This window comes from Lontra canadensis, unplaced genomic scaffold (genome assembly GCF_010015895.1).
Source record: "Lontra canadensis isolate GAN:19392208 unplaced genomic scaffold, GSC_riverotter_1.0 scaffold97, whole genome shotgun sequence".
Lineage (NCBI taxonomy): Eukaryota > Metazoa > Chordata > Mammalia > Carnivora > Mustelidae > Lontra > Lontra canadensis.
The window spans coordinates 229,251-250,742 of record NW_022631091.1 but is presented as its reverse complement, the minus strand read 5'-3'; the positions used below and the strand labels follow the sequence as shown (position 1 = coordinate 250,742).

Sequence of the window (21,492 nt, the reverse complement as noted above, 5' to 3'; positions counted from 1 at the left end):
CCCTGCCAAGCCTAGGCACTCGGGGAGCCCCGCGCGTGGGTGTGCCCGCACGTGTGCGTTCCCCTCAGAATCAGGAAGCAAAAAGGAAGGACAGGATGGAGCATTCTAACTTAGAGGCTACATTACTGACCAGCTCAAAATCTCCTACAGAACCTTCCTAGCACACCGACAGCTCCTCCTCCGGACAGCGGATGAACCACGAAGGGACCCCAGCCGGCAGGAAAAAGACTGTTGGGCTGGGTTTTTTATCTTTTGGTTTTTTTTTTCTTTTTTTTTTTTTCTTTTTTTTTTTTCCTTTTTCGCAAACCTGAGTAATTGTCAAAGTCAATAAATAGGAGGAGAGAATTAAATGCTAAAATATAATGGTCAAAACCCTACAGGGCCTAAAGCAGCAAGGGTTTTTCTCAAATACACAGCCCTCGGTTCCAAGACGCGTGTGGCCCGGGCACATAATATGACGTGCACGGCTGCCACGCTTTTATGTGAGGGCTGGGAACAAAACCCAGGGCCCCAGCTCTGCCCCCAGTGACAGGAGCAGAGCCTTGTTCCAAGGACTGTAAACCTGACCTCCTCACTCTCTCCCCCATCACAAAAACTCTTCCCTTTTGAAACAGTTTTTGTTAAAGGCAAAAATGATAGAAGCATCATCGAGCTGAAGTCTTATTTGGTTCGAAGTGCCTGGTGACGCCGGACCCATGTCTCCTGGAGGCCCAGGAGACTAGATGTGTAAGAGGTCCTCGTCACTGTCATCATGGAAGGACGCCAGGCTGCCGGAGTTCACGGTCTTGGGCGGCGCGGGCCTGGGCTTCCCTCTGCAGGCCCGGTCCCCTCTCGCCAGCACCCCAGCACCCTCAGCGCTCTCCCGAAGCCCACTCCTCTGCGGGACTCTCCCGTGCGGCACACCCGCAGCCCCAGTCCCTCTGCCCGAGTGCACCTTCACCTCTGGGATGGTCAGAACCTCATCCTCACTGTCCTGCTCGTCCCCATGCAGGGAGGTAAGGGCTTCGGCCTTCACAGACTTCGTGGTAATGTGGCCGTTTTCCTGTCCTTCCTTCCCGGGCCTCGGGGTCGGCACCTGGATCTCCTCCATCAACCACTCCGTTTCATTCTCATCCGCCTCCTCCTCCTTGTTCACCTGCCAGAGACAAAGCAGGACCCTGGAGCCCAGCTGAGGCCCCGCTGCGTTCTGTTCCTCTGTGGCCCTCCCTACCACGACCTAACCCGGAGTCGGGGACCCCCTCCTCTGCCCACTGCAGCCCCCACATTCCCAGGCTCCCCACGAGGAGAGGAAGGGAGGGCTGGCGACCGTCAGCTCCCGCTGAGACCCCACTGAGGCAGACAGTGTCGCCAAGGGCAGGGAAGCGGCCTCTACCCAAGCCAGGTGTCGGCAGGGATCGGAGAGGGATGGACGGGCGGGGCCAAGCCGGAGGAGAAGCCACAGGAGGGACATGACCGTGTCTGAGATCAGCCTTCTAGGAAGAGGTTTGGCAGGAGTATCACGAGCCTCGAGCCTTTAGCCAAATAATGCCCGTTTTGGGGAAAGTTATCTGAAAGCATCCATCCAAATGGCAGATGGCACAAAAATTTTCACTCTTTTTTTATTTTTTTTTAAAATAACCAACAAAGCAGAAGCAACTGAAGCTGTAACCACAATGAGAAAAACTTGAAGGAAAAAACGACAAATAGGGGGTTTGGGTTAAAAACAATGGATGATGTTTTCCCTCTCGTAGGACAACCGACGATGAAGGCATTTTCCTTATCATGGACTGAGGTCAGCGCCGCCGGCCAGCTGCGCACGGGGGCGGGGAAGGCGGGACGTTACCTTCGAGTACTTGTAGGACACGCTGGCGCTCCTCCGGCAGCAGCGGGTCAGCCTGCTTGCCACCAGCTCCCTGCAGGGCAAGCACAGCCGCTGCAGGGCGGAGGCCGCAGGGCCAGAGCCCCGCTGCCCCGGCCCCGGCTCCTCGCGCGCCCAACAGAGAAGCCGGCAGCCCGGCGACGCAGCCCTCCCCGGCACAGGCCCACTTAGCCCGCAGCAGTGGGGCCATAACCCAGTTCAGTGAAAAGAACACTCTGGAATTGGACAGAAGTAGATCTGAACCCTGCTCTACCTCCTAGTGGTCTAGCAAGGGCAAGTTGCCTAATACTTGTGCTCTTCCGCTGACCCGTGTTGACCATGAAAAGGCCACATGTTCCCGCCACCCCAGGCTGCACTGAGATTATGTGTGCCAAACAACTAACCCAAGACCAGCTCACACCCAGCCCTCTGCCCTGATTCTTTGTTCCCCTGCCAGCCTCTCCGGGGTGGGATGGCTGCACTCAGGACTCCGGATGCCAGCCCTCACTCGCAGGGGATGGTCACACTACAGGGCTCTTGGGCTCTGGGCTTCACCCGTACATGACATGGCAATCTCCCGGGTGGACAGCCACACATGGGGATGAGCCCTTTTACCCAGGAAAGGTGAGCCAAGAGGATGGCATCACACATGGCACGCATCTCACAAATGCTCACTTTGGCAAGGGGAGGGGAGGAGGAGGAGGAGGAAGACAGTGCAGCGGGCTCAGCTGACAGGACACAGTGTCCTCATAAAAGGTGTTCATCTTCTGTCTATCTCTGGACACAACCAGACACCGACGTCCTAGAAACCAGTGGGCCAGGCTGCGCACCCCGAGCACCTGCTCCGTGATGGGAGCACCAGAGCCCGACTCATACGCCTGAGACGGGCTCCATGGCGTCAGGCTCCACGGCGCCAGTCACACCGAGTGCCTTGTCACGGGAACGTAGCCATTTACGAAATAAAACTTCAGAGACTGCATCCACAGTGTCAACACACACACACAGGCCCAGATCCCAGGACAGCCCCTCACCCTGCACCGCCGCCCTCTCCTCACCTCCTTTCCTTCTTGTAAAGCAGCAGCGTCAGCAGGCAGCCCGTGAGCGCCACCAGCAGCAGGCTGAGGACCGCCCCGACAGCCTGGCTTCGCTCCGACAGCCCCTTGTGCTCCGGCATGTCCTCGCCCGTACCGTCACCATCGAGGCCCACCCTGAAAGGAAGCCACATCACTTGGGGGCATGCCACCCCAGCGACAACCCTCGCAGTCCCCAAGCCAGGATGCAGACATTGGCAGTGACAGAGTCCCTGGACAGTGAGGTTAGACAGGAGTCCAGCACACGGGTGGACGGCGCTGCCTGGCGCTCGGCGCACAGCGGTGACAGAGGACCGCAGCCGGAGTCCTGGCTCATCCCACCAGACAACTGTCAGGGCACAGAGGCACCTGCGAGGTGGACGAGAGGGACGAGGGGCCCCAGTGGTCTCCCAGGACCCGCAGCCCTCCTCTCTGGGGACAAAGAGTGGCCGCCTGCTGCCCGAAGGCCTCTCCCTCCCTGCATCTCGTCTGGGGATGCAGTGTCTGCACCGCGGGGGTTGAGGGTCCCCCCCAGGACAGCGTGGGGCATGGCACCATCTATCCAGGCTGCTCGTCCCGGGAGACAGGACTAGGGACGAACACACCTGCTACTCCACCAGCTAAGACTGGTCCAGGACCCTAACCAAGGAAGTAGTAAAAATTAACTGAGAGAAAACCAGAAGCACCAGGACGGACCTCCCTTTCTGTTCAGAGAACCAAACGTCTGTGGACGGACTCGACACTCCTGGTCCCGCGGGCACTCATGGTGGCGAGAGAACCCCTGGTGGCAATTCTTGCCCCCGCCCTCCCCCTCGAGAAGGCAGAGAGGAACGTGACGGGACCCTCTGGGCTGCTCAGGAGGAAACAGGGCACCGCGACAGGCCACACATGCAGTGAACTGGTGGCTACAGATGCTATAGACTCAGAAAACCACTTGGTTCGAGCTGGGTCAGAGGGCAGCCGATGGCCCGACTGTGTACGGATAACCACGCGGATCAGGGTTCAGCCGGAGCCAAGTCAGCTGTTTCCCATCCACGAGGAGGAGGAGCCCCGCATTCCCCTTCACCATCTGCTTGGGCGGGGACAGCCCCGCGGCTGCACTGGTGCTCTGGTGGGAGAGGCGCTTGGCCTCACTCACTTCCAAGTGTGCCCTCGTTTCTACTTCTGGGCGCGCCTGGGAGCCAGGAATTATTCCAAAGTTTGCTTTAGTGTCCCAGTGTGTCTCTATTTTCAATTAATTTCTCGTTACTGGGTCTTAACGGCCCCATGTTGTTTACACGACACCGGCATTTAGAAATTGGCTAACACTGGCCTTACATCCACGTTCCTGGAAAACGCAGGACAAAGCGGACTCTTTTCAAAAGCGAAAGCTGACTGGAGGTCGGACAGCGGGGATCTGGAACTCCCCCCGCTGTCCCTAGCTCCGGCTGCAGAGAAACCCTCCTCCAGGACACAAAGCAAACAACTACAAGACAAGAACTTTTCTTCCCAATCTTAGTCTCAGCGCAGAGAACAGCAGGCTCCTGGGAGAAGCTGACACGGATGAAACTGGGAGAAAACAAATCCAAGAGGAAAGCACCGTGTAACGTGTCTATGTGAGGACCTCTAAACGTGGCCGTGGACCGGGCAGAGGAACAAAGTCCGTGGGGCCGAGAAGAGGGGGGTTCCCCGAAGCCGCACAGAAGCCCTGACCGCCCTTCCCCCACTGGGAGTCCTCAGCACCCAAACGCACACTCCCACGAGAACCCGGCATACGGCCGATTTTCAAAATCTGTGGAACAAGTTCTCATTCCTTCAAACATAGACAATACTTTGTTCAAGCTGAAGGAACACTTACCCCATGACAATCTGCACTAGAGCACACGGAAAAACGTGCCAGGAACACAGAGGAGCCACAGCGGCCGCCTCCCACAAGCCAGTGAGGAGAACTGTCGGCCGGGGCAGGCCGGAAAGAACGAGGGGGCTGCAGCCTCGTGTGTGCTTGTGGGCAGATGCCGACGCACTGGGAGGGGCAGACGGTGGCCCTGAGGGTGTGGGGGGACCAGAAAGAACAAGACCTGGAGAGCCACTGAAGCGGGGTCCTGGCTACGTGGGTCTGCCTCTCTGGTTCTCAGACGTGCCAGAATATTCCCACAGGACAGCACTGGGGGCAGAGAACTCACACCAACAGACGCTCGAGCTGCATTCTGAGTGAGCCGGCTGGGGTACAGCTAGGACATGCACGTCCCAAGGGCAAAGTGACCGAGGAGGCTCCCGCCCATGCCAGGACAGTGTACTCACCCGAGAGGACACACAGCAGAGGTGTACCAGGAGAAAAGGTACTGGCAGTCGGCGGTCTCGTGGCTGAACTCAGGGATCCCATCCTTCACCGAAGGGTCACAGTGGAAGAAGATGGTGGAAGACACAGACTTCGTCTTATCCTTTCCACACTTAGAGGACGAGGCAAACACCACATCTAGATCACCATCTGTCAAAAAGGAAGACACAGGCCATGTTACCATCAATATTTCAATAAAGGCCCGACTTCACCTTTCCATGGTCTGTAAAAAGTTTGCATGGACTTAAAATCCGAGATAAAGGTCCTTCTTCAAGAGTCCCACATGTGTGCTTTCTCACAGGCCTCCTGACACACATTACGGAGCCCCTGACTCTCGTCAGGGAGCAGGAAAGACTTGAACCTTGCTCCAGAAGAGGTCAGGCTCTGTCCTCGGCTAACAGCGGGATTCAGAACAGGGGCTGGCCACGAGGTATCAGCACTTCTGGAAATGGAGATGGACCCAGGGGGCGACCCGCCAGCCAACCCACCGAACAAGCCTCCACACGGAGCCTGGGACACTGGGGGACCGGTGAGAGGCCCTGGTTGGAGAGAGTCCATGCACACTGTCACACACCAGCGCTGGGAACAGAACCCATCCTCTCGCCACAGAGGGAGGACAATAGAAGCATCCAGCTCCCTTCCGGACGCTACCCTAGATGCCTCTTCCCGTGGCCAGTTTCCATCCTTAACCGTGACTGTAACAGGTCAAATGAGTCTTGAGTCCTGCAGACGATCAAACCTCAAGGCAGTGAGGGAAGCACTCCGAAACCCACAGCTGGTGTCGGAAGGGAGCGAGCCATGGGCGGACGCTGCCCTCTCCGAAGTCTGCTGGTGGCTCGACGTGCACAGTCCGCCACTGGTACAGGGCCAGGGCGTTTACTGTGTGAGGCAGCCACGTCCGTGAACGGAAAGGAGCCCGGAGCCCCAGGCTCTGCGGGCCGGGCTCGGGAAGGCCCCACGAGTTCGTGCTCATAACCAGCTGAGGCATGACCTGAACGGACCGCCCCATCAGGCCAGCATGTGGGCGCACATCCCCACGCTGACGGGCAGCCGATGGCAGCTCCAAATCACAGCGAGATGGGGCTCCGGGCTTCCTACTCTGGCCCTCTGGAATGATAGGAGACTCGGGAAGAGATTTAAACTGCATTTCTTCATGAAATGCAAAAGGTGGTCTTAAAACTAAACTGACTTTCTAGCGTTGGTGAACACTGAAAGTGCCAAGGTCTGAAAGGGGTTTTAGGAATGACGAATAAATAAATGCACGTGCAGACATGACCCGAGTTAATCAAACTCGGAATTACTGGAAAGGAACAGAGAACCATGGGAGTTTACTCCATGATGTGAAATCAAGACAGCGCATCAGGCTGACCTAGCGGGTCTGTCTGCTGGGACTTCAGGGCAAGGCCACGTGCAGGGACAGTGGCACTCAGCGTCTGTGCGTGGACACACGGACGTCTGGGCTCCTACCACTCGGGGAGCAGCTGCTTCTCCTCTCGGGGAATCCCTTAGGAGCTCTTTTTACAACAGAGCCAGCTGGGTTTTTAAACACATTTAACTTTGTAAAGAGTGTCTCCCCTTTCTCTTCAACCTTTTGACAAACGTAACGTGTCTCACTCTTCCGTAGTCACATCTAAAGTTGCGAAGTAAAGAAGCAACGCGACAAAGGCAAACTGAAGGCAATTCTTGGACACACACACTTTACCTTCTGCCTTCACCCCACCTCACAACCTTGGCTTGAGACCAAGTTTTTGGTTTGCAGGCGCTTATCTGTGAACTGGGGTGACTCTTCCCTACAGTGAAAAGCTCATCTTACATGTACTTTTGAATAGTTCTGATGACTGCATAGCAGGACACAGACTCAGACCAGGCTTCTGCTTTCAAACTGGGGATTTCAACCAAAGGGAGTTTCTTCATGAAATTCTTAAAGTCCCTCCTTTGAAGAAGATGAACATGGAACACTGATGGAAAGCAATTACCTTGAACGTAGTATTTGGTTTTGTCAGAAGTTCCAACTTTCCTACTGAAGTGTTGGTCGTTTGGTTTAACCTGGCATATGTTGGCACCCGAGCACGCAGGATTTCTGGAGCTTGTGATGGAGGAAAGCTGGATTTCATACACGTACTTGTCCCCATTTGTTCTCATGTCCCCAGAGGCACTGAACAGCCTGAAGACAAAAAGGATGGCAGTGACTCCAGTCCCTCTGGAAACCTACTTCTGATAGACCCAAACAGCCAGGCCCAAGTGCAGGGCTGCAGGCCACGGCCCTTCCCTAGCTCGGCCGGCCTAGGAGCCTGTGAAGACACCCGAGGGCGCCAACTTCCACGCCATCTTCTTCCTGCCTCCCAGCCTGCGCTCTGAGCAGCATCCCGCACGGTGCCCACCACAGCCCGCCCCGGGCACGACCAGCAGCTGTGGCCTGCCGCTGAGGTCAGGCGGCCAACCCCTGGGATTATCAGAAGGGGAGGAGGAGGAGCGACTTCATTTTTATTCTTGCTAGAATGCACCATCTTTGGTGTTAAAAGTTAATAGGTGAGTAATGCTTTCCCTTGGCTGAAGCAAAATACGACAGCTACCCAGAAACAGTAACCGACACACACCGCCTATCTACCCTGCAGCTCCCCCCGCCAAGGGGCAAAGATCTAAATTGCTGGTTTAATTCTGAACACACTCCAGCACGCAAAAGGAAAATGTTCCACTTACTTAAAATAAATATCTCCAAGGCTGAAGCTCTTGCCGTTTACAGGGTTGGTGATGGTGCCGTTCACCATCTGCACCTCCTGGGGCTTCACGGCGCAGGCGGCCCGAGAGTCCCAGCTGAAGTAGTAAGTGCAGCTGTCGATGTCGAACCTGTGGAGCGAGCGAGGGCGGCGGTCACGCCCAGCCACGCTTCGGGCAGCCGCCGCCACACACAGCTGCTCGCGCCTGCAAGACCGGCTTCTAGGGCTCCAAGTGGTCCTGAGCCCCGGGTCCCCATGGAAGTCCCCCACCCTCCCCATCCCCATAGTAGGCACCGGCAGCTCTGGGTTGGAATGGCTACTACCGACTTTTCTCAACAGCGTAATTGGGAAGATGATGACCCAGCACATCGGCAATGTGAAAAAGTAGGCAACCGTTTAACGGTTTTGTTTTATTAAGAAACAGCGTGGCATCGTGCCTGGGTGGCTCGGTTGGCTAAGCATCAGCCTTCGCTCAGTTGGGGTCCCGGGATCGAGCCCCCTGTCAGGCTCTCTGCTCAGCGGGGAGCCTGCTTCTCCCTGCCCCATCCCATTCTCTCTCAGATAAATAAATATTTAAAAAAAAAAAAAAAGAAAGAAAGAAACAGTGCAACATCTGAAAATTGTTAAAACTTGCTCCCAAAGTTTTGAAGTTTATTTTACAAGCTTTTCTGACTCCTACATTGATTGAAATCCTAGGACAATTCCTGGGTCTCCCCGGAAATTCCAGCCCAGCTTCTGAAAGAATCGTCGGGAAACAGCAGCTCGTATGCTCCCTCTGTTGGCCAAACTGCTCCTAGCACTAGACGCACAGTTGCCTGGAAAACTCTAGGGTGATCCAAGAGCACCCAGGTACCAGCCCCACCTGCGTGGGGGTCTCAGGCCGCTTGAACAGCCGGCCTGGGCAGCACCAACCGCTGCTCCTTTGGTTCCACAACAATACTGAAGGCAGAGGCCAGTGAAACATCACTTCACAAGTCGCTTTGGTCAAGTGACCCTGTGTCCCCACCCCTTTTCCAGAAAATCCCTCCCTGTGCGGAGTAGCCCCATACCCCACAGGACAATTAACAGCCCCAGCCCCCTCCCCAGGCCCCAAATTTCAGTGGCTGCACAAACACCCTCTCCCTGTGCACACGACTGCACACCCGCATGCCCGCACGCCCGCAAGTGAAAACCAGGGGCAGAGATGGGGTGAGCTCTCAGGCCACACTCTCCTCAGCTCCCCCTGCAGGCCCGACCCTCTCACCTCCTGAACGACGGTCTGCCCACGGTCTTCGCACAGGTCAGCTCTATGACGGCAGATGCCGTCTTATTCTCCCCACACTGATAACCTTTCGAGTAAGTTACAACGACTTTGTCATCTGAAACATACAAGGGATAGAAGTGATGTTATTTCTGGTTATAAAAAGCTTCAGTGTCAGAAATCAGCATCTGTGTTAAAGGCCAAAACAAAACAAACGTTTGGCTCTCTCACAACTTCTAGGTCTACACTCCTGGGTTCGGAGCACGGCCAAGCTGGGTGACCACTCTGGGTCTGCACCACACCCGGTAGGGCTGGAAGACCTGGGTTCACAGCCCGTCCCCTCCCACGCGCTCGCAGCCTGACTCTGGGCTGCTGAGCACATCTCCTCGCCTGCCTGAGAGGAACACGGCCCCAAGGGCCCAGCACCGTGGGCACCTAAAGAGCCTCGCTCGGTGGCAGCGGTCACAGTTGCTCCAGTTCTATAGGATTCTAGGGTCGTTGCGCATGCTGTTCCAACACACCCCCGCCCCGGGGAACCCTGAGAGTCACAGGCCAGGGACTAGACCTCCCGACGACAAAGAGAAAAACCAGAAACAGAACAGCTCTGGTGTTCTCGGGCGGCCCGGCTCCGCGTCCAACTCTCCCACTCCTGAAAACACCACAGACGAGAGAACGCAGAGCCCTGACATGCGGGGTCCACAAGGCGCATGGGCTCACACAAGACCCTGCGCGGCTGCCAGGTCAATGGTGCTGCTGCTTCCAGCTACTGTGGGGGGGGCTTCCCGGAGCCGTCCGGGGTGCCTGAGCCCAGTCTGGCTCAGGGGCACAGGGCGGGGGCCTCGGAAGCAGCGCACACCCCGCAGCCCTGACTCTCACACCTCTGAGACACGGGTGGTAGGGGAAACACAGGCCTTGGCACCGGCTTCCCACTTACTCTTCCTGGGACACAGGTGAAGACACAGGGCACTGCTCAGCCAAAGGCGCAGGCCCTTAGCCTTGCCCAAATTCAAAGCTGTACTGGATGAATTAAATATCAGGCTCCTGTGCAAAATTTTGAAAGAAGTTCTACTGCTTTAAAGAGAAATCCTTAAACTGCTGGAGCACAGGAACCAAAGCAACACAGCTCTTACCGTGGATACCCTACACTCCCCGGCCATCAGCTCGACCTTCCGAACCAGCTCATTGCCCAACCTGGGGCATGGACTCTAACCCCGAGCCCACCCCCACAGTGCTGTGAGGACTGCTAGGCAGAAAGCAGAGCTGCAGATAAGGGTGACTTCCTGGAACAAAGAGTCCCTCTCTCCAACCCACATGGCTGCAGCCCTTCCCGGGCATCTGGCCCCTGGGCTCTGGCCTTGCACAGCCATCCTGTGAGGGCCAAGGAGTAAGGCCCCTGGTGTGCTGGGGACTAGGTGATCCCTGCAGGCCAAACCTTCCTTGAGGCCTTCACTCTGCAAACCTCTTCCAGCTGGCTATGGGAAGTCGGGGAAGGGCTGATCCAGTGTCCATACACAACCAGGAGAGCAGCGGAAGGCTACCCTCGACCCTCATCCTGAGCCGTGTGGGCAACAGCAGTGAGCGGCGCGCTGGGAGGGCCACTCCGGGCAACGGGACCGACGAGCTGCTCCACCACGGGGACGGTGCCTCCCTCGGAATTCCGTCTCCCCTCCAACAGCTCGAGCAGACTCCAGTCACAACAATGCGGGACCCTATTCTCCTCCAACAAGGTAAAAGTGTTTTTCTTTACTGGTCCCCCGAACACACCCCAGATGTTCCTAAGAAAGATCTGCCTTTTAAATAATGAAAGACAGGGGTGTCTCGGTGACTCGGTCCGGTTGTCTGACTCTAAATTTCAGTTCAGGTCATGATCTCAGGGGCGTGAGATCAAGCCCTGTGTTGGGCGCTGCACTGGGCATGAAGCCTGTTAAAGATTTTCTCTCTCCTTCTCCCTCTCCCCATCCCCACCACACTCACTCTCACGTGTGTGCTCACTCACTCTCTCTCAAATAAATAATGAAAGAACCTTTCACGCAACAACCAACTGCAAAATAAGTTTTTTACTAACACGTTAAAAAGAGCTTCGGTATTTTCTAAATTGTTAAGACGCTACAAAAATATACCTCTGAATTATGTTTACCAAGTCCTTGCATAACTGTTCAGCCTTTCCGACTCAACGCTGGAGCATGTGTATGCAGACTCCGGCGCTCGAGCCCGAGTTAGAGCAAGGAGCCAGAGGAACCTTAGCCACTGTGACCCTCTCGGGGTAGTTTCCCGGACAGGTGACCCCTCCGCACACACCTGCTAGGACCTGCCATCTCTAGGAATACAGAGTGTACTTACTCTAACGTTCAGGAATTAACAAAATGCTTGAGAAACAGTCGTTGGGAATGGTATGTGGCAGTTTAAACTCGAGCCAGTGCTGACCCTCCTGGCCACAGGAGGATGCGCTCAGCTTCCCAACTCCGAAGCAACACCTATAGTCACACACCTCAAGGACCCAGGGCCTTACCTAAGACGTCCAGCTTCTGGGTGTGAACGAGCCCCAAGACCTGGACGACACCAGATGCACTCTTTTTGCAAATGCTGGCTCTGTCCGAGCAGTCGAGAGGCCCTTTATATATTTTCTGACAGAGGTTTATGTAGTACCTGTGGAACAACACAGAGATGGGGGAGGGGCTGCAAGGTCAGTCCGCCCTACGCACGGGGGTGCGGCTCTGGCCATCACTTTCACAAACAGGAACTGCTCTGATAACCAAGCATTCCACGCCCCCTCCAAACGCAGCAGCACCCAAACAGACTTTCCAAGGAAGGTCCCGGAGTAGTTGGTTACTGAAGAAGGCAGCGTGTCACCCAGGCGGGTGGGGTGAACCCGGAGGCGGTGTGGTTTAGAAAGGCTTGAGCTGGGACCCGCAGTGCTCCAGTCCGAGCGAGCTGCTGACCTTAGGACCAAAGTCCTCCAAGTCCACGCCCCCGCCCCACTCTGAGGACTCCTGATCGGAGCGCCCCTGGCGGAGTCACGGAGTGGCTGCCACAGCCCCACGAGCCTCAGACCCGCACAGCCTATGTGGTCCATGCCCGAGAACTGAAAAAGTCAACGTCCCCCCCACAACACCCAGCAGCAGACAGGAGCCCCTCATGAGCACAACGCTCCTCAAGATGCACTCTGTCACACATGGACCACCAGCTTCTGGTTCCAAAGGCCCCTCTCCGTCCACCTCCGCCTTCACACCCAGCTCTGGGCACCAGGCCCGGCCGGCACTGGACCGGGGCTCTCAAGCCACCGCGAGCACCAGGTTTACGTGGCACCCCAGCTCTGCAGGGACGTGGAAGCGGGCCACCAAGAGCCCGCCACGGTCAGGCTGTGGTGGCAGGTACTCACGAGACTCCTTCGTGGACAAAGAACCAAGAGCCGGTGAGCGAGGACAGCAGCCGCAAGTCGTAGGTTTTGTGCTTCTGCATGAATTTGCACTCCATCTTCTTTGGAGGACAGACAACTTTTGTTTTCCACTCAAATGTCACCTCACAGCCACGAACTTCACTGAAGACCTGTGGCCTGCCGACATCCGCGTCCTCGTCGCACTTGAAGATGATCGCGGACATCCGGTGGCTGTTTGCTGGGGAGCAGCGCAGGGAAAAGTCAGGTCGCAGCCCGGTCCCCCGCCAGCAAACCCACCCGAGCTCGGCCGTCTCATTCACAACCCCTGACCCAAAACAGACCAAGGCCCCTCAGGGCCCTGTGTCTGTCTCCTCCTGGGTTTCTGAATGGCCCCACGGCAATGGCTCAGTCCCTCGTGGACGGGTATTCACCATCGGGTCACACGTGAACGAGGACGGGAACCAGAGCCACAGTAAGGTCCCTGTAGTTACCTAAAACGCCGAGCGCCGTCCAACAGACCCAAAGCACTGCCATCAGCAGCCTCAAAGCAGAACTACAATAGCCCCGGGACGTTTAACACTTAGAATTTCTTTAACTCCTCTTGCTCCCTGATTGTTCACAAGAATTAAATAGTTTTTTGTGTATTTCCTCATCACGTTCCTTGAGCACAAACATCCATTTGTGCCACACGTGAGCAGGACTGGCTCACAGCCCTGGTCTCCAAGTGTCTCCGAGCGGCACGCAGCCCGGCTCAGCCCGAAACCCTGGCCCGTGCCCACCACACAGGAGGGAGCCGGCCAACGAGCCTGCCACCAGTCCTGCCGATGCCCGTGCCGCCCCGCAGCCCAACGACTGGGACTCGGTGGCGCCGCGCCGTGAGGACATACACCGCCTGAGTTACAGGACGGGCCCTGGTGGCCCCCTGGCCTCGGCCTCTCAGCCCTGCCCTACTTCAGTCTATGTACGCGGTCATGTTAACACATCCCATCAAGCCAACCGAGATGTCCTTTCTCTACGGAAAACAAGCCTGACATGGAAAAACTACATGCGGCAGAATTAACCCAGACATCCATGGAGGTCTGAGCGCGAAGCCAGCGTGCGGAGGACGCCGGCCAAGCGGCAGCCTAAGCCCATACGCGTGCCCCTCTACGTACAGTGTCTGCAGAAGCCCCACTCGTGGTCTCTGTCGTAGTTAGCAGTGGTGGAGCACCAAAGCCTCGCCCTGCCCTCCAAAACACACTCCTCGTAGCTCTTTCCATTGAATATGAAGGGGAACACACAGGGGTCACCTTCCTCAGTTTCTGGAAGAAAGAAGAACATCTATGTAACCCTGATTACCAGTACAACCCCAGCCGTGCTTTCCCTGCTGGGCACGTCACCTAGGAAGGCTCAAAAGGATCCCATCCGGAAGCCACCACCCTAAGCCAACATCAAGACACCGGCCCGTGTCACAATGTGACTAGCAGCTCACAGGCCAGGACGTGTCGAGGCCCGAACCCACACTCAGGGCTGCGTGGACGGAACGCTGTGGGGTCCAAGCCCGGCGTCCGCATTCACGGCACCCACATCTCCATGCCTCTGTTTCCTCCTGTGGCTGGGTCTAACACCACACTCACTGGGAACATAAAACGCATCTTGTTCCCAAGATTTACCTGGAGGACAATTATCTCCATTGGCATAACTTAAGATGACAGCTTCATCCTGGTGCCTGTAATCCAGCCTCATGGATGCCAGCCGTCCAAAAGATGCCCCCTTGCTTCCGGAAAGCAGGCAGACACCTCCATCCTTACAGCCTCCTTCATCCAGGCCTGCCGCCGCAGTGCACACCCCGATGCTGTAGGTGCGTGAGTCTCGAGTCACCTGGACAGACAACAGCACACGCAGGTGTCAGTGGGTCTCGCCATGGAGGAGAGCCATCACTGCAGGGAGGTGCGTCCCTGCAGAAAAGCAGGGGCCGCCTCGGGGCTGCGCACGGGTGTCTCGGGACGCCCTTCCTGCTCTCCAATCCTGACCTTCCTCCAGAGGGCATTGCCTTACCCACCGTCGGGGCATTTCCCTCTGGCCACTGGAAGGATCTGCACCTCCGTCCGCCCACAAGCCCAGCCTTCTTCGTCCTCCCAGCCCCTAGCAGCCGCAGCACACACTGCTGGCTGGGCTTGACAGCTAGGCCTCAGCCCAGGCTCCCCACCTGTTAACACGGGGGTGCTGAGGACCAAGCTGATGACCAGAGAGCAGACACAGCATAAGTGAGCACGCAGCGTGCCTTCCGCGCTGGCCCCACCCTCTGCTCACACCTGTACACCTGTCACACCTGCATGAGCTCTCCATCACAGGAGCCAGGGCACGAGCATCGGGGCTCACTACTCACTAGCTACCATACCCCGGGAGGTACTGGCGTCTGGTGGGCATGGTCCAAAGTGCATAACCCAGTAACATCTCGATCACAGGCCCCAAGGCGAAGAAGCCTCCAACACCAGTAACTCAAAATGCCCAGGGCCTCACCAATACCACAAACAGTCCATGACACACAAGCCAGATAGATAAGCCCCCCCCCCCAGCTGCATCTCAGGTGAGGGGAAGTCCAAGCTCCCTCCATCCACTGTTCCCTCCGAGCTCAACAAAGAGCTGCGTCTGCATCTTCCAGCCAAGTTGGCAGGAGACAGAGGGTGTGACTCGTGACTCACAGCCTCTGCTGGGTGTATCAGACCTGGCCCTGCCCCCATGAGGTACACGGTCACATGCACGTCCCCAAGCAGCCTCCTGACCTCCACTGCATCATTTAACCCTTACAAAGCCCTAAGGAGCGAACCTCTGAGCCGTGGGACACGACTCCAGCGCTAGTTGGGCCTTATCTGCTGCACAGTGTAGAATCTGTAGATTCTAGATCACAAGCTGATCACAAGCTGATCCTGGGTGTCCGGGACGAGGCGAAGCCCACTGCCCCTCCATGTACTGTGCTTCAGTGGTCACAGGCGCCCACCCCCTACAACACAAAGAATCGGGCCGCCGTGTCCCGAGACCAGCAAGCTCTAGCTGAGCAGGGTTACCTTGAACGTGCTTTTGGAGAGGCTGGACAGGTTAAAGCTGTAACGTAGCTGCTCGTCCGTCAGGGAGCAGCCGTCCACCTTCACTTCGTCGGGACAGACCAGCGGGGTCTCCCACCCAAACACAAAGTCACAGTCACTGGTCCTCAGCAGCATGGGAGCTCCCTGTTTGAAAGAAAACCCACGTGGGTCAAGTCCAGCGTCCTCACACAGCTCTCCTCCCCCAGCTGGCACCAGAAAGAGACCCCTGCCTCCGGGGCTGTGGCTGTGGCCAGGAGACAGCCAGGTGCTCTGGGTGACCCGCAGCGGCCCCCCTCCAGGAGGGGCCGTGGTCACCACCCGCTGCAAGGAACCAGGCCGGCCCTCCCGGCATAGCCAGGTGTCCTGCCCACACAGCTGGAGTCCCCCCACGACCTCCAGGGGCCCTCCACTTAGAGACAGAGTTTCCGTGTCCTCCACACGGCCGGCTCCTTAACCGTCCTGATCCAGCAGGATGTGACAGCGAGACCCGGCCACCGCAGAGTGGGGGGCAACCGCTCTGCCCTGCTCGCTGGCAGTGTCTCCCCCACTGCTACAAACCAAGGACCTCCACAGAGGGCACACCACGCGGCCAGACTGCACCCAGGCCATGGAGTCTGCGTCACTGTGTTTGTGTTTGTGCCCTCCCTCGCCCAGCAATAGCCACAAAAACAGACGGGGCGGCTGGTCAGGAATTTCATTTTTAGCTGCTGTTGAGAATCGGTTTTTCTATAAACTTCAGTGGAAAAATACTCCCGCTCAAAATAAAACCGAAAGGGGAACAAATCTCTTTAAGATCTTTCCAAACTTGAGCACAAATTTCATGTAAGATGCCTTGTATCTGACAGCCCGTGAACACGGCTCATTCTGAGAACCAGCGCCCGCCCCGTGCCCCACCAACCACGCGCGTTAGGAGGATTCAAGCTCAGTCGTTAGGCATTCTCCATGTGGGAGGGCGAGACAGCCAGCGCCCCTCGGGACAGGGGATCCTCGGAAGAATCCTGTGTGAAGAATGAAGTCCTGCGAGCGGGGCAGCCCTTCTACAGAGGAAGCCCCTGGCTTATGGTGTGTGCTCACAGCTGCCTGGAACACACGCAGACACACGGACAGAGATAAAAGGGGTTCACTGATCACAGCTCTGCACCCCGATAACTCAGGATTATCCTGACAGCCAGCGGACAGTCTGTGAACAGGGACACGTCCGAGGGCCCTGATGTGGGGTGAGCCACCAGATGAGGAGGCCCCAGGCAGTGATGGTCTGCTTCCTCCCCCTCCCTTCCCACCACGGTCACAGCCAGAGCTCCCTTTGCCTGACAAACCTGCTACAGGCCAAGAAACCAGAAAGTCTGCTTAGGGAATTCACAGGACACATTCCAGAACCAAATCTGCTACCAGAGCTTCTAGGGCCAGATAAGCCTTACAGCTCATCGTCTTCAGGATTTCAAGAGGCAATTGGAGCTACATATTCCTATCCCTCCTCTCTCTCTCTAACACACCCTCACACAAACACACAGTCCTATAATCATGCACATTCACATTTCTGCAGCAGAATGCGGGAATATTCTTAACAGGTGGGACGCACACCCTAAGCCGCCTCCATGCATTCATGTCAGAGGACTAAGTTCTCCGCGTGTTCTGAATTTCAGAAGCAGCGACTCCGCGCTGGGAAGCTGGGCTGCCCGGGGCAAAGAGCTCACCACCAGAGGAGGTGGGGTCCCAGCGGCCACTGCGGGGCCGTGTGAGTCAGCGGCGACACCCAGAGGCTGAGTCCCTGTGACATGGGGACCACAACCTACCATTTATCTCCTGTTCACAGAGAGAAAGCAAGAGAAAACGTATGCAGAAACTCTGTGTAACAGAACGGTACTCATGATGGAAACTGTGTTATTTTTAAATGAATGTAAAACAGAAGTCGATAACCTCCTTAGAAGGAACACATGCAGGTTTTTTTAGAGCTAATTTGATTCCCGAGAGGCCTTCTTTTGTTGGCTAAATTCTAAATCTTGGGTCATATCCTGATCGACGAGATCTGCCAAAAGTCTGAGTTCCCAGTAAGAGTATATCACTAATGCTATAGTTTTTAAAAAGGAAAAAGAAAGCTGACACTTCTGTACGTTGGCAGACCCTGAGTACCACTCCTATGCTCAAGTGTTTCACGTTTTCAAATCCCAGGGAGCCTCGCTATGCAAAGTCTGCCCCATTAATTCAGTGTGGGCTCACTCATTGTTAAATTAATGGTTCTGGGGCACCCGGGTGACTGGGTAGGTTAAGTGTCTGCCTTTGTTTCAAGTCATGATCCCAGGGTCCAGAGATCAAACCCCTCATGGGCTCCCCGCTCAGCGGGGTGCCTGCTTCTCCTCCTCCCCACTTGTCCTGCCCCAACTTGTGTGCACGCTGACTCTCTCTCATAATCTCTCTCACATAAAATCTTTTTTAAAAAATTAATGGTTTTAAATTACTCAGCACCCCACTGACATACCACACGACTGCATCCGTGTTCAATACGGGCATCCTTAATTCCAAAGCTTTCTGGGCCTGCAGCTGTGGCTCGCTAACCCAGGCCTCAGCCCCCAGACTGTGAGCAGCGCACACTTACCATGCTCACGCCTCTCCTACAGTGGAATGCGATCAGTGAGGTGTAGTTGAAATGCTTGTCCGCCAAGCAAGGAGTACTACTTTCAAAATTCAAGTAAACTTCATTAGCTATGGGGTTGAGTATTGGGGGTCCCGTGACTCGGCCAATATCCTAAACAAAGAAAAAGCAAACAGAATTTCAGGAAATTGCTCCTTGGCACGGCGAACACAGGCTAACACAGAACTGCAAACAAAGTACCTCATGTGTTTTGAAAATGAGCAGCATCTAAAGAAACTAGGTTAACAGCAACTGACTTGACAAGTCTTGACAATAAAAGCCACTACTCAGAAAGTTCAGTTCGTCAGCAGTCATCAGTTTCAATCCCACAGTTTCTAGCAATAGGATTCTATTTTCAACCATGGTCAATTTTCGAAGACACCAGGCAGTAGGATCTTCTCTCTCCAGGTGTCTCAAGAATGCTGCGTGGTCTCTTATTACCCGATGGTGCGCCACAGGGGCCCAAGGATCTGCCCCCACGCCGGCTCGCCTCCTCATGCCCAGCACTGCCCCGGGATTCCTCAGTTTCCTTGGCACTGCCCCTCGGAACCTCCGTGGGAGGGGCAAAGGCTTGCTTCCAATGATCTTTTACTGTTCAGCACAGCATCTTCTGGCTGCTCAGTAAATATTTCTGAGCAAATAAACCCAAGAATGAAGGAAAGAGGAATGGCCAGGGGTGGTGTGTGTGTGGGTGATGAGTGGGAAAGCGAGCCGTGGGGCTCTCGTCCATCACCGTGGGGCATGTTCAGGCCACGATGACACGATGCCTGCTCCAAGTAGGGAACTGGCTATCGTTTCTAAGATCTGAAAAAGGACAGGCAGGCAGGAAAATACAGCAGATCCAACCTCTCAGAAAAGACTCACATCCAGGTCCCAACCTGGGTGGTCAGAGAGGACAGCACTGAAATGCTTCCTACAAAGATGTGGGTACACACAGGCCCTCGGTTCCTCATGGAGGTAGGACTCTGTGAGACTCCTATCACCATCAATTTCCCCACCCACTCCCAGCACCTCTCCCCACTGACACTGCAGATAATGCCCATTTTTAAAAGGACATCTCCAGGGGCGCCTGGGTGGCTCAGTCAATTAAGTGTCTGCCTTCGGCTCAGGTCAAGATCCCGGGGTCCTGGGATTGGGCCCCAAGTCGGACTCTCTGCTCAGCGGGGAGCCTGCTTCTCCCTCTCCCACTGTCCCTCCCCCAACTCACGTACACACACACACACGCACACGCACACACATTCTAATAAAATCTTTAAAGAAAAAAAAAAGGGCATTTCCAGATCTTATGACAGGACTGTGTAAAGCCTACAGATAGATCCTTTGGGACACCTGGGTGGCTCAGGGTCCTGGGATCGAGCCCTGCATTGGGCTCTCTGCTCAGCAGGGAGCCTGCTTCCCCCCTCCTCTCTGCCTACTTGTGATCTCTGTCTGTCAAATAAATAAAAAAATAAAATCTTAAAAAGAAAAAAACAGACCCTTTTGAGATGCAGCTCAAATAATAAAGCACAGCAGGGATGTGATAAAACATGAAGACAAGTTTCAAAGAGCCAAAGCTGTACTGCAAAGTGCTAGGAGGCAGAGCCTCCAGCACTCAGTAGATCTGCTCATGCCCCAGGAGGACCCATTTGCCAATGTGCTCGGGAGGGGCAACCTTTCTGTATCCAAGACATACATTTCAAAGAAAGAAATCAAGTTATCGGTGTTCTTTCTTGCCACTTTACAGAAAAGTTTCCTGATCAGGGTCAACCTTGAGAATCCTAACATGACACCAGAAGTCTAGCTACTCACATGTGTTCGCGGTTCCTTCCACTACGAGGAGACCCTCAGGCTGCCATCATCAGCCGATGGCTCGCGGCACAAATCCCTACGTTCATCTTCCCCAACTGGACCCAGGACACAGTCCCAGACCCTTGCACCCTCCTTTCTGCTTAAGTAACCCTCCACTGAAAACAAGAAACACAACATGACAATTGTTGAAAATCCTGCAAAACTCGTTTCCGCCTCGCACTTCGCATACTTACTATGGGGGGACCGTCGACGGGAACCTTGCACACAGCCGCGCCGGCGGGACAAGGCACCCCGTGCATCGGGTTCAGCGGCTGGCAGACGTTGATGTAGAAGTCAGGGCCGGTGTCGGAGGTGTCATCCTCACTCTCGTCATATGCCTCGTAGCCCCCCGTGCGGTGGATGAGCGGGGACAGGTCGATAATGGAGCTTCCGTTCCTCACAGAGCACTCCGTCTGTCAGACAGGGAGGACCTCACTGGAGTTCACAAGAACACTCCTCACCACCTCAAAATCACCCCAGGAAATTTAACAGTAGCACAAAGCAGCACAAAAAACATCAATATTCCCCCACGCATGGGCAGGCCCACCTTCTCATTGTTGGGACCACCGCGGGCGGCTGAGCGGTGCGGGCTGCCCTCCGGAGGGGAGTGGCGGGGGACAGTGAACTGAGGAAAGCCGGTGGGGGGAGCAGGGCCCACCTGAGCTATGGGTACCCAGGCGTCAGGAAAGCCCTTCTCAGAGGTCACACGGGCCCCAGACTCACCACCTGCTCGCAGGCCAGAGGTGTGTGCCAGGAAAAGAAGAGCGTGCACGTCTGCTTGTCGAGAGAGATGAGCATGGGCCTGTTGGTGGGCCCCACCTCGGGCCTGCACACAAAGCTGATCACACTCTTGTAGGTCAGACCGGACTTGGAGGGACAGGGGGACCCGCCCTCATACACCAGCTGTAAGACCTGATCCACGTAGGTCAGCCTCTTGTTCGCCTTGCCCACACTGATCCTGGTCTGCCCGAAGCAGGCCCCTGCGCGAACATGGAGGGAGAGGGAAACACAGTCATGGACTCCGATGACCAGCTGTCTCCAAACCCAGAGCTAACGCTCATCACTCTGAGTGCCCAGCGTGGTTCCGGCAGGCGTCCTGCGTCTACTACTCCATCACGTGTCCCGTGCCTCCCCCACGTGTGCAGAGTATTAGAGCAAGGAAGGTGATGGGTCTTCAGATCCACTCCTCTCTTTTGCCACAGGAACGTGGGGGCTGGGGACAGCCCTGGGGACGGGAGAGCCAGGCGACAGGCAGGAAGCCAAAGCACTTACCCACACCGGGGGAGCAGTTTTCATTGTCGTCACAGACGCTGATGAACACGAGCCCCTTCTCACTGTAAGCGGCCGTGTGTCCCGCTCTGCCACTTAAAGAGCTCAGGTCAAACAGATGTCCTGAAAGGGGGGCAGGGGGACG

General features: G+C 55.9%; 1 protein-coding gene across 1 annotated transcript in view; it reads right to left on the bottom strand.

Moving 5' to 3' along the window:
* Positions 1-281: 281 nt before the first annotated feature.
* Positions 282-21,492, bottom strand: part of IGF2R (insulin like growth factor 2 receptor) — a 94,610-nt gene continuing 73,399 nt past the window's right edge. Inside the window, exons 33-48 of the mRNA XM_032837241.1 lie at positions 21,351-21,470; positions 20,802-21,058; positions 20,273-20,491; positions 18,216-18,365; positions 15,605-15,766; positions 14,210-14,417; positions 13,712-13,858; positions 12,561-12,795; positions 11,691-11,827; positions 9,185-9,299; positions 7,925-8,071; positions 7,201-7,388; positions 5,188-5,374; positions 2,893-3,045; positions 1,823-1,892; positions 282-1,135 (exon numbers count right to left, since the gene is read on the bottom strand). Coding sequence (XP_032693132.1) covers positions 719-1,135; positions 1,823-1,892; positions 2,893-3,045; positions 5,188-5,374; positions 7,201-7,388; positions 7,925-8,071; positions 9,185-9,299; positions 11,691-11,827; positions 12,561-12,795; positions 13,712-13,858; positions 14,210-14,417; positions 15,605-15,766; positions 18,216-18,365; positions 20,273-20,491; positions 20,802-21,058; positions 21,351-21,470 — 2,912 coding nt within the window. The 3' untranslated portion in view covers positions 282-718. The remainder of the gene's footprint in view (positions 1,136-1,822; positions 1,893-2,892; positions 3,046-5,187; positions 5,375-7,200; positions 7,389-7,924; positions 8,072-9,184; positions 9,300-11,690; positions 11,828-12,560; positions 12,796-13,711; positions 13,859-14,209; positions 14,418-15,604; positions 15,767-18,215; positions 18,366-20,272; positions 20,492-20,801; positions 21,059-21,350; positions 21,471-21,492) is intronic.